Source organism: Myotis nattereri (assembly GCF_964212035.1).
Source record: "Myotis nattereri genome assembly, chromosome: 3".
NCBI lineage: Eukaryota > Metazoa > Chordata > Mammalia > Chiroptera > Vespertilionidae > Myotis > Myotis nattereri.
The window spans coordinates 192,030,753-192,043,011 of NC_138077.1; the positions used below are offsets into that span (position 1 = coordinate 192,030,753).

The window sequence follows — 12,259 nt, forward strand, 5'->3', positions numbered from 1 at the left end:
GTGGAGATGGTGGATGGAGGTGAACATAGCCCATCCAGACCAACACCAGAGGCCCTTTAATGAGCACTTACTATGTGCCAGGCATTGGGACACACACCCAACAGGTATGATCTCATGTACTCCTTACAACCCTTCAGGTACCATTATTATCCCCATTTCATAGACGAGGCAACTGAGACCCAGAGAGGAGTAGTCTTTTGCCCCAGGTGACATAATTGGTGGCAGAGCCAGTTCTTGAGTTTGGGATCAGGACTCTACCCTCCCATTGGAGGTTACCCTGGCCTTGCCTCTCCAGCTGCTCCTGCCCCAGTGCCCTCTGCCCCGCTCTCCACTCCGACACCAGCTCCGACACCCACTCCACCAGCTCTCCTGGAAGCCACCTTCTCAGCCAGGTGGTTTCCCATCCTCAGTAATGGTCACAGGACAGAAAAGGGGAAGAGCTCCCCCCACTCCCACCCACTCCCCACACCACAATTTCAGGACAAGCTCTTTCTACTTCTGCTTCTTACCTCCCTCCACCCTTCCCCTGTCCAAGGCCTCTTCTAGAGGCCTGGCCCAGGGGTGGAGAGAGAGAGAGAGAGAGATTCCTCTGCCCCAGAGGGACTGAGCAGTCCTGGTGGGGCTCGGCAGGTCCATGTGCACACCTCTGACCTCCCATCACCCAAAGACCAGCTCAACCCGCAAGCACAACAAAGACCATCACCTCTTCAAAGGGCTCACATTGTACTTTATTGATGTGTTGGGGAGGCAAGGACTTTCCACTTAAAACATTAACATTACATGTGTCTCCCCCCACTGCGGGGAAGGGTGAGATGACTCCAAGAGCAGAGGAAGGGGGAGGAAGAGAGGGTAGGGACAGAGGGCTCTGGACCCCTGGCAGGGGTGATGGGATAGGCAAACTGAGTGGACAGGTGGGTTATTAAGAAGCATCTTGCTTACTAACATGAAGCCTCATGCCCGAGAGCACGGATGAGGCCTCATTGGCTTAGAGGAGGGGCCCTTGGAGGGCAGGCACACGGTGCCCAACTAGCCAGCCAAGACTGGCACCCCAGGGACGGGGTGGAGGTGGGGGGCCGTGCACAGGGCCCCCAGCCCAGGCCTCTGCTCCCCCGGCCTCCCTCCCCGCCCTGAGAGAAAGGAGGGTTTGGGCTTTAGCCACGGACCGACGGCCGTTACCGGCAGCGTCTCCTTAAACTACAGAGATACAATGTGCATCAACAGGGTGATCACTTCTGACCCACTCAGGCAGACAGCTAGAGGTGCCGAGTGGGTCAGAACCAATCCTACAGTATCTTTGGTTTGTGGGTTCCCTTCCCTACTTTAATCCTCCCCCTTTCCAGCCTCCAGGGTGGGCTGTGGGGCTGAGAATGGGCTGCTCAATGGCCCACAGTCCAGCCGGACAGCCCTGGGAGGGTTTCCTATTCACTGAGGTGCTGGGACTTATAGGAGAGGATCTCGGCAGCCAGCTGCTGGGGGTCCAAGAGCTGTGGGAAGCGCCCCATCACGGCCTCCACCAGGCGTGGGGGGAAGACGCCACACAGCTTGGTATATACACTGGCTCGCTCCTTGGCCAGGCCGCCTGCCCCACCCCATGTGCCCCTGTCAGCCCCTGGGCTGGGCACCTGGGGCTCCTGCAGCACTGGGGTGGGTTGGGGCAGCTGGTATGGCTCAGACCAGTACTCTCGAGGTGGAAAGGCTGCCGGTGGAGGTGCGTAGTCGGCAGGGACACTGAAGTGGCCGGCACCCACAGCCCGCCCGAAGGCTGGAGAGAAGGCCGGAGTGGCTGGGAGCTTAGCCTCATAGGGGTTGTAGCCAGCATAAGGGCTCCCTCCTCGACCCCCCCACAGTTCTGACATCTGGCTCTCCAGGGAGCCGATGCCTGAGTCCAGGCAGTCCTGAGAGGTGTACGGGAGGGAATCCAGGGTCTGTGGGAACCAGTCCGTGGGCCCAAAGCTGCTGCCACTGCCCCCACTGGGTGGGAGGCTCCTGCCTGTGGTCACTGGGACAAAGGTCTGGGTCAGACCCTCTCGGTGGGACCCTGGGGCTGCCTGGGCTCCCAGTTTCTTCCCTTCCAGGCTGCACTGCTCACGCTCTGGGGGCAGAGAGCCAGGCTGAGACGGAGATGAAGGTCGTCGGCCACTTTTGTCCTTGCCGGGGGCCCTCGGGGGTGAGAGCAGGGCATTGGCACGGAGCTCATCAGCCACGGAGCGCTGGGGGCGGCTCGGCCGCTCCGGGTGGAAGAACCGGCACTTGATTCCGTAGGTGCATTTTCTTCCTGGAGACAAGGAAGGGGGGCTCTAAGCAGGGGATCTCTAGGACCGGGGTGGGGGGGTGGGGGAGGGCAGAGGACACTTGGGTTTGGGTGGTCTCTATGAGGAAGAACGTGGGTGCAGGTGAGAGGAAGGGGAAGGAGCGAGGGGGCCAGGGAGGGTGGAGCTGGGTCTCTCACCATAGGGACATGGCTGCTTCCTGTGATCAGCTGTGAGTGGCTTCTTACGCAGGAAGTTGTCCAGGCTTGGCCCGTGACGGCCCAGGGGGTCATCGGGGGGCATGAACCTGCAGAAGAGGTGGGAGACATGAGGGGGACTTCCCAGTGCTGGGAGTGGGCTGGACAGTGAGCCTCCCCTGGAACGACGGGAGGGCAGCTCCTAACACTGGGGCCCGTCCAGCAGGACATCCCTGGGCAACCCTCATGCTGGGCGCTCTCTGAGGCCAGAGGGGATTAGGCAACCGGAAAATCTGAACCCGAGGCTGTGTCCACTGGCCTCAGGTCAGAGATTCAGTGCTGGGAACCCAGAGGCTCTCTTGGAACCACTGACCACATCCTCAAATGAGGATTAAAAAAAAATTAAAAAATGCTATAGCCCTAGCCGGTTTGGCTCAGTGGATAGAGTATCAGCCTGAGGACTGAAGGGTCCTGCATTCGATCCTGGTCAAGGGCTCAATCCCTAGTAGGGGTCGTGCAGGAGGCAGCTGATCAATGATTCTCTCATCATTGATGTTTCTACCTCTCTCTCTCTCCCCCTTCCTCTCTGAAATCAATAAAAATGTTTTTTAAAAAATGCTACAGCTCTGCCCTCCCGATCAAACACCCCTGCCTCAGCCCGGTCCCAGCCTGACCCTTCTTATGCGGTGCTGTGTCCATCTCCCCATCAAAGCCGCCTGGACCCCCCCAGCAGAGGCCCCTCCCTCCGGCGGGAGCGTACTTGTCGTTGACGAAGGAATACATGAGCAGCCGCTCCTCGATGAAGCGCTTCCACTCCTGCCGCTCGCCCTGGAGGTCCCGGTACGTGTCGTTGGAAACCACCACCCCGTCAGACTCGAAGGCCAGTTTCACGATGAAGCGGTCATCGTAGCACACCACTCGCTTGCCACCCACGCGCCTGGACGGCGTGAACACCAGGATCTTCTTCTTCTCCAGTTCCCGCAGGATGTGCTGGTCTGGGAGGGGCAGGGGTACAGGTCAGAGCCCAGCCTGGACCCAGAACCGGGCCCACTGGGCTCCCTAACCTCCTGGCAGCTGGCACAGGAGCTCCAGGGACGGACGCAGCTCTGCTGAGGCCACGGCCACACTCAGCCCCTCCCCTGGGCCTGGCACACGGTTTGTTGCCTAAAAATCCAGCACATCTGAGAACAGACCTGCAGGTCTGCTCAGCAGAGGCTCCGAGCCCAGAGCTGGGCCTTAACCTTCTCTCCTTCTGCGTATCAGCCTGCTCATGCCACAGAGGGCTCGGCTCCGGTGCTCACCCCGCAGCCCTGTAGGGGTCCGTGAATGCGCCCCAGCGTGGAGATGTGTCTTGGCTCTGTCTCCTGTGTGGCCAGGACAAAGCTGCAAGAGCCCATGTGAGAGGCCACTTTTCCTAGAGCGGGTGGCCCCAGCCAGCCTGTCCCAGATCTCAAGACTTCTAGGGAAACGAACTCGGGTTTTTCCTCTCAAAGGTTAGGGGCTCTTGTAGGAACAATGGTGAGCAGCCAGCATGCGCTGAGCACTGACTATGTGCCAGGCGCCCTTCTAAGCACTTACGATGCGTTAACTCATGTGATCCTCCCAACAACCCCGAGAGATGATCAACCCCACCCGTCTCCGGTGAGGAGCAAGTGGCTCTGAGCAAGGTTGCCAGAGGGCCAGGGCCAGGACTCCAGAGCCCACGGGCTCAGCCACTGCACTACGCTGCCCCTGGGGGTGTGGAGAGAGCGCCCCACCATTAGAGGAGGGAGGTGCCCAGTGCTCAGAGGCAGAGGCTACGGCCACACACACAGGGTCTGCTCTGGGGAGAAGCAGGGCTCCTGGGGCGGCAAGCCCGCCCCCTCCAGAGGTGTCACTCACCTGTGATGGGCACATCAGGCCGGGGCTGCTCCTTTCTCCAGGATGGCACGAACACCGTGATGTCTGTGTGGCCCCGCTCCAGAAACCAGTTCACGGCCAGCAGGATGCCCCGGCAGGAGAAGACCTCCTTGTTCCCATGGCTGTGGGGGAGCAGAGGGGGGTCAGGAGGGAGGGGGTCCCACTCCAGCCCCTGCCCTGGCTCTCAGCCCACCCCTTTCAGGCCGGGGCCCACGCCTGCATTCCCTGCTGGTTCCCGCAGCGCCCAGGATGACCAGACCTGGGACTTTCCCTGAGGTCCCATCTCCCAACAGTGAGGAAACGCCCAGGAATCTGGCAACACTCGCTCCCCATGTGGGGGAGGGTCAGGCTGCTTGCAACACACCTGGGGGTGGGGGAAAGGCGCTGGAGACTTCTGGTTCCTGCCCCACCCGGGGTGCTGGGACCAGGGGACACAGATGTACACAGGCAGACTGAGTCACCACACTCCCTCATCCAGGGGTGGGGGTGGGGAAGGCACCCGCCCCGTAAGAGAAGAGAAACCAGATTGTTCTGGATTAAAGTTCAGTCCTGCACTAACCTCAGGGGCTGGGGCTGAGGAGGATGAAGGGGAAGGAGCCACCCCCCCACCTCCCGGGAGGGAAGGCAGCCACTGATGCGGGAGGCTGCCGCGGAGCCTTTCAGTTTGAAAGTGAAAGGACACAGCTTTTCCTCTCAAGACCGCCAATTCCCCAAATGCCTAAATTGCCCTGTCTTCTCTTCCCCCCTCTCAGAAGGGCATGACCTGAGGCAGGAAGACAGTCTGGACCCGGGGACTCCGAGAGGAGTTGGGACACGGGACATGCCCCTGCCGTGGTCTCATGACCACACCGCACCCCATCCTGATGCGGCTGGATCCTGAGTTGCTGCTGGGTTGCTCTGGCTCAGTTTCCCTATCTGAAAAATGGGCCTGGTTGTCTGCAGCCTCCTTAAGAAGGGCCCATATCAGTGGGACAACTTTCCTGTTTGCTTGAGGCCAAAGACAGTCCAGCAAAGTGGAGGCTCTCGCTGGATTCTTGGGTGTGTGTGTGGGGGTGGGGGGGGGGGAGCTCCCAGGTAATACTGGGTGTGGTGGAAGAGCTCCGGACCAGGCTGGCAGGCTGGAGGCCAGCTGGAGATCTCTCCCCAACACTGCTGGCCTCCCACTAATCCCTCAGTGAACAACTCAGACTCTCATATTTGGCAAATAAAATAGAATAAACGTTACACAAGAGACTCAAGTCCATGGCCGACCACATCCTGTGGGTGGCTTCTGGTGGTGGTGGGGTGATAGCTGAGCCCCAAGAGAAGGTAGGGAGGCAGGGCAGCTGGGGGCACAGAGCTACTGGCGGTGAGGCCGGGACTCCCGGGTCTGAAGGTCTCTGTAAACTGCAGGGGAGGCAAAGTCCGGCCTGAAGACAGCGCTCATTCCTGCCAGGTGGGGCTTCCCCGCCAGGCGCATCCGCCAGCCGCCAACATCCACCAGCGCTCTGCTCCAGGCCCTGATCTATGAGCAAGCCCCTGCGGGGGGTACTCCCATTAAAGGCTCCTCGCCCCTGCAGTCAGGTGAGAAACGGTGGCCCACAGAGGACAAGTGGTTGCCAGCACCCCACAGCAGCAACGGTGGGAAGGGATGCCACCCCAGAACCTGTGCTCAGAAGCACCATGCCGATGCTCAGACAGGGGCCAACCTGGCGGTAGGGATGGAGGGGGATGAGCGGGTACCCAGCTCCTCCGGGAGGCCAGGCGCATCCCACACCTCCTTGCTCCATCCATTCCCAAGCTAGCTGCAGTGAAGGAAACCCAGGCTCTGAGAGTCCTCGAAGATGCCCTGGCTGGTGGTAAGAGAGAGAACCTGAACCCAGGCCGGGGCCACTGGATTGCGTTCCTGTCCCCAACAGCAAGATCTGAAGTTAATTAGGAGAAAAAGCTCCCAGCCCTCACCGGTTTGGCTCAGTGGATAGAGTGTCGGCCTGTGGACTGAAGGGTCCTGGGTTTGATTCCGGTCAAGGGCACACGCCCGGCTTGTGGGCTCAATCCCTAGTGGGGGGTGTACAGGAGGCAGCCAATCAATGATTCTCTCTCTTCATTGATGTTTCTATTTCTCCCTCCCTCTCCCTTCCTCTCTGAGATCAATAAAAATATATTAAAAAAAGAAAAGGAAAAAGCTTCCCAACTTGAGTTTGTACCGTGTTAGGAGGCAGGGGCAGGCCGGGGACAGAAAAAATGACGCATCTGGCAAACTTCTCCCCCATCAGGTCCCATGTGAGGGGCCAGCACCTCTGAGAAGCCTTCCCTGGCCTTCCAGGACGGGTAATGCCCACTGCAGTGCGGGACGAAAGCTGGCTGTCGGGAGGCACGCTCGGACTGGGAGGGCAGTACCAGGTGCTCCGCTCCACCCATCACCTTACTCCCTTCCCTGGGCCTTCTGCTCTGTCTTCCCGAGACTGCAGGGGTGCGATCATCCCTGGCTTGGCTTCCTCTCGCAGGTATGCAGTCTGCACGTGCACCCACTTACCTCCTCCTATACACACGTGTGTACATGCAATGCCCCATCCTAGGCCAGTATCTTCAAGCCCTGGGACTTCATGGAATGCCAGGGCTTCCAGGTCAGCGCACTGCCTTTGTGCATCAAAAACCTTGGCTGGGACAAGTCTGATCTCAGCCTGCCCCTCCCTCCTAACACTTGGTACAAACTCAAGTTTGGGAGCCTTTTTTCCTCATGAACTTCAGATCTTGCTGGTGGGGACAGGAAGGCAACCCAGGGGCCCCAGGCCTGGGCTCAGGTTCTGTCTCTTACCTCTAGCCCTAGCCTTCAGAATGTCCCCGGGGCAGGGAGTCAGAGCCTTGCTCTTGGCAGAAGTGGAACATCACAGACAGCCCTCCCAGGCCGGGAGTGCCTCGACAGCTACCTTCAGGCCCTCCCAGTGCAATGGAGGAAGCAGTCGGCACAGGAAAACCAGATATCCTCCCACCCCCACCGCAGTCCTGTTTGCCCAGAAGGTCAAGGCCCCTCAGCCTGGCTAACTAGACCCTGGTAAGAGACTCAGTGGCTCCCACCCTAGGACAGAGGGCTGGGTCAAAGCCAGGCTACCCAGGTGAAAAGATCTGCCAGGGCTGGGCCCAGCTAGAGAAAAATTCCCTTAGAAGGAAACAGAGGTGAATTTCCCCACGATTTGCATACGGTGTGGGCTGGCCCATCTGCCCTTGTGGGGGAGGGGGCAGCAGGGCAGGAACCCAGAAACAGCTGAGACAGGAAGTCTGAGGCTGGAATTCCCCTCCGCCAGAGCCTCAGCTCAGAAACCCCCCGTGGCTCTGCCCCTCCAGCCTGCTCCTCTAGCCACCCCCTCCATGGTCTGCCCCTCCTCCCTCCCAGGCCCCACCTTCTTCTGCCAGGATACAAACACACACACACACACACACACACACACACACACAGCACATGGCTGCTCCCGGCTCAGCACTCTGGCCCATAGACCTATCCAGCCACATGCTGATGGAGCCTGAGAGGGGACCCCTGACTTTCAAAACACATGCTGTGACCAGCAGCCACTGGCACATGGGAGCCAGCTTTACCCAAACTTCTACCCATTTCAGAGATGGGAAGACTGATCTAAAGATGGCTAAAGCTGCGCCAGGACCAACCAGACAGCTGACTTGACCCAGGTGGGCAGTGGGAGGGGCAGAAGGGGGCCAAGGGCACGGAGGCCTCAGGCAGTGCACCTGGGAGGTCCTTAAGAGCAGCCAGTAGGCCGCCCATGTCTGGGGGCTCCCCCGTCTACACCCATAGGTACTTTTCCTCATTGGAGGGACTAGAAGGAAGCAGGGCCAGAGGCAACCCTGGCCCCAGCCCATCCCATTCCGTTAAAGCCTGTGTGTGTGTGTGGGGGGGGGGTGGGGGGGGCGGGAATGGGGTTGAGTCCTGGCTCTGGCCCCAGGCAGTCCCCAGAGCCCAGTCCAGCGTAGGTGGCTCTAGCTGAATCACAATAGACCCAGCTCACCTGAAGTCAAAGCATCAGGTCTCTGGCCCATAGGCCCCACAAAGAGCCAGAGCTCGAGATCACCCTTGGTCATAGCCACAAAGGCCTGAGGAGCTGGCCTGCTTCCATGGGAGCCCAGACCCTGAATCACTGTAATAGTACCAACGGCTGCTGTTTCCTGAGCAGCTACTCTAGGTACTGAAGTGACTCCTTCCAACCAGCACCTGAGGGCTGGGTGAGAACTGATAACAGGAGAAGGCTCAGCGAGGGCAAATGACTCCAGGCCCTTCTCGGATGAGCTGGAGCCGGTCTGATTCCTTCCGCGGTGCTGCCTCAAGTCACAGGAGAGGAACTTGGACCCTCAGGAAGGCAAAGAGCACAGGGTGAGCTCTGGAGACAGAGGACCCAGGTTCGAATCTGTGTTCCACTGCTCCCCAGAAGTGTGACCCCGAGCAAGTCTTTGAGCCTCTGTTCTCATCCCTGAAACATTCCTAGCAAATCCTCTTCCAAGAGGCCATGAGGATTATGGGAGCCTCACTAAAGGGCTTTCCTTTCCTTTATAAAAGTATGTGAGAAGATGTCAAACTCTTTCCTGAAGGCCCCTCTACCAGACATGCAGACACAGGGCCACCATTCCCAGACACATCTCAGCCACCAAAGTGACACGTACCTCATGGCCACATTGCTCCCGTCGATGACCACGGGCCTCAGGTCACTGCCCTCCTTGTCCTCCTCCAGGGATGAGGGCTCCAGGGTGGGAGCCTTGGGGGTGCCCCCACCCCGGGGGACCAGGGGAAGCTGAGGACAGGGGTCCGGCGAGGCCTGGCGCTCCCGCTCAGCGGCTGACCCGTGCTTCACCAGCTCGCCCAGCACGGTGTTGGTGTCTGCGTGGACCCCCAGCTTCTGCAGGACGCTGTGGATCTCGGCGGAGGAGTAGCCCAGCTTCCGGAAGAAGTCCACCTTCATCTGCAGCTCGGCAGCAGAGGCCTCCTCAGCCGGGGGCTCCTGGGCTGGCCTGTCTTCAGGTTCCCACAGACTCATGGTGGGGGCTGGCTTCTGGGTGGGCTTCTCTCCGCCAGCCACTCACAGATCAGACCGGTGGAAGGCACCAGTCACAGCTCCTGGTGGAAAACCACAGGGTTAGGGATGGGGAATGGCTCTCTTCCACCCCCCTCCGCCCCGCCCCACCCAGCGGAAGGAGGCACCGCCGGTGGCACTCGGCACACATCTGGTCATCCTCCCACAGCGCCCCGGCGAGGGGTCAGCATTCCCAAGGATGAAACTGAGCCACAGACACGGAGCACTTGCTCAAGGTCATCCGGATGGTAGGCTGGTGTCGCAAGTATTTGAACTTAGTCTGACTCCACCTCCTACCCCAAGCTCAGCCCCACCCCAACCCAAGGGACCCAGATGTCCTGGGAGGCCTTAGAAGACCTTGCCGCGCCCCCACAACTGCGGGGCGGAGCGCTCCGATGGAAACCCAGCGTTGGAACTGAGCTGGGGGGTGGGGGTGGGGGTGGGGGAGCGGGGGCTTCCCCGCCGAGGCCTTCGCCCCCGCCCGCCTGCCCCACGCTCCGGAGCCAGGCCCAAGAGGCGCAGAGCCCGTGGCCGACCTCCTGGGCTCGGGGAGAACTTTCCGGGGAGACCCACCGGCCAGAAAAGTTGCTGGAAAACTCTGGTTGGCTGCCGGGCTCGGTGACGCGCAGGCTGTCCCGGCCCGAGCTCCCCAGGCTCCCCGCTCTGGAGCTTGGCCTCCCTCCCCCCAGATCCCCCCAACTTGCGCTAAGTTGGAGATGGTCCCGAGAGCCCTCGAGGCCGGAGGGGACCAGCCCCACGTGCCTCCCCGTCCGGATGGTTCAGGGGAACCCTTCCCGCCCCCTCCCCTGTCCGCGCCCCGCGCCCCACCGCGTACAACTCACCCCGCCGTGGACCTAGGGCGGCCGGCGGCGTCTCCATGGGTCCGAGTCCCAGGGGCGAGGCCAGCGGCGCCTTTATACCGGCCGGTGGGCGGGCAGGTTGATTAAGGACCCAGACGCGGAAGCCCTGTAGGCGAAGAGCTGGTCGGCCACCGCCCCTTCCTGCTCCGCCCCGCGCCGCCCCGCCCGCCCCGCCGTCGGCCCCGCCCCGCCCCCGCCTCTGGCTCCGCCGCTGCGGCCGCGCGCTCCCCGCCAGGCCGGGGCCGGGGGCCGGGGGCCGGGGGCGAGGAGAGGAGATGGAGAGGGCGGAGGGCACGGCCCGCGCGGGGCAGGGCGCGCAGGCTGAGGCAGGGGCGCGCACCGAGTCAGAGGAGAGGACAGGTACAGCCACGGACACCAGGCGCCTGGCAGGTACCCCCACCTGGTGAAGGTGCAGTCGGCTCAAGTTGGCTCCGCGCACCACGGGACGTAGGTTCATGGTGATAAGACGGGAGCGCTCAACAGGTACGCGGGGAGGAGCGGGCGCACCGAGGTGGGCCACACACACCCAGGGCCAGGCTCGCGTTTTCGGAAACAGGGACCACACCAGGAGAGAAAGGCCGGCGCAACCCGCAGATCCACGGCGACGAGGGGCGAAGCAGGCAGCGGAGGGGCGCCGACCCCGTCCCCTGTGAATGTTCACGGAATGCTGTCTGGCACGCAGCTCCGCGCTGAGGCCACCGGCCTCCGGAGGATGCTTCCAGGGTCCCAGGTCAGCCAGTCTTGATCCCACAGGGAGCACAGCACTTTATAGTGTCTGCCCCTGGGCTTAGCCGAGGGAGACAGGGTTATCATGCCCCTTTACCCTAGAGAAATTCCGAAAAGGCTCCACCGTCCCGGCTGGAGGGACTGGGAACCAGGAGCCGGAGCTCCCATTCCAGGGCAGCAGATGCCATCTTTGCCACTTTTGAAACCACCAGTGACCTAGGGCAGAAGGGAGACTCTTCTGGTGGAGTAAGGGCTGGCACCTGCCTGTGTGTGTGTGTGTGTGTGTGTGTGTGTGTGTGTGTGTGTGAGAACACGGAACCCGCAAGCTAGAGGACCAGCCCATGGCAGTGCCACCAGCTCACTTTGCAGATGGGGAAACTGAGTCCCAGGAAGCCAAGTACTCAATACTGAGTTTCCTGTGTGGGCCAGTACTTCTTCTATTTTCTCGGCCTTATCGTAGGTATGTGTCCTGTAAGGTTACATGTTATTAGTGTTGTAACCAAAAAATGTTTCTTGTAAAAGACACCATATACCCTATACATGTGCAACGTAATGGGTAGTAATAATAAAATATCCGCGTACCTGTCACCTAACTTAAAAAACAGACCTGTACCAGCACCTCTGAGGCCGCCGTGTGCCTCCATTACAACCTTGCACTCTCATCTTGAACAGCTACTTTCCTGAATTTTGTTCCAATTGTGCTAATAATTTCTTTGATTTTTAAAGTTTTAGCATCTTTGTATGCATTCCTAAAAAATATATTGCTTAGTTTTGCTTTTTTTTAACTTTGTGCAAGTGGAATCATTCTACACGAACATGTGACTTTCTTTTTCATGAAGCATTAACATTTTTTTACTTACTGGTTTTAGAGAGAAGAAGGAAGAGAGAGAGAGAGGTATTTCTCCTTCCACTTATTTATGTGCTCATTGGTTGAATCTTGTATGTCCCTGATTGGGGATCCAACCCGAAATATTGGTGTATCTGGACACCCTCTAACCAACTGACCTACCTGGCCAGAGCAGCATTGTTTTTTATATTTATTATTGAATAATATTCCATGGTGGAATATACCACTGATTATTTATCCATTAATGTGTTATTAGTGCTGTTTATAGGATTTTTTTTTTCTGTTACAAAGAGCATGCCTATTTTAATGCAGTTGTAGGGTTGAAGGAACGGACTCTCAGAGACTTAGAAAGGCGAAATCACTGGCCAGGTCCTGGAGCTGGCAGAGCTGAAAATTCCACAGCTCTCTCCACGGCACCCCTCTCCAC

At 59.5% G+C, this 12,259-nt stretch overlaps 1 protein-coding gene across 1 annotated transcript; it reads right to left on the reverse strand.

Moving 5' to 3' along the window:
• Positions 1-708: 708 nt before the first annotated feature.
• On the reverse strand, positions 709-9,642 carry ZC3H12A (zinc finger CCCH-type containing 12A). The gene is made up of 5 exons (XM_081088229.1): positions 8,993-9,642; positions 4,328-4,467; positions 3,207-3,441; positions 2,450-2,556; positions 709-2,275 (listed from the first exon to the last, which is right to left on the reverse strand). Exons 1-5 carry the CDS (start codon positions 9,361-9,363, stop codon positions 1,419-1,421), a joined length of 1,710 nt encoding a protein of 569 aa, XP_080944355.1. The 5' UTR covers positions 9,364-9,642; the 3' UTR covers positions 709-1,418.
• Between the last annotated feature and the right edge of the window lie 2,617 nt (positions 9,643-12,259).

What these genes read in the sequence shown, in the direction of transcription:
- ZC3H12A (XM_081088229.1), bottom strand. Translation starts at nt 9,363, where the DNA reads ATGAGTCTGTGGGAACCTGAAGACAGGCCAGCCCAGGAGCCCCCGGCT. An exon ending in GCCTGATGTGCCCATCACAG is followed by an intron (nt 3,442 to 4,327) that starts GTGAGTGACACC and finishes TGCCCCTCCCAG; the next exon opens with ACCAGCACATCCTGCGGGAA. An exon ending in TATTCCTTCGTCAACGACAA is followed by an intron (nt 2,557 to 3,206) that starts GTACGCTCCCGC and finishes CCTCTTCTGCAG; the next exon opens with GTTCATGCCCCCCGATGACC.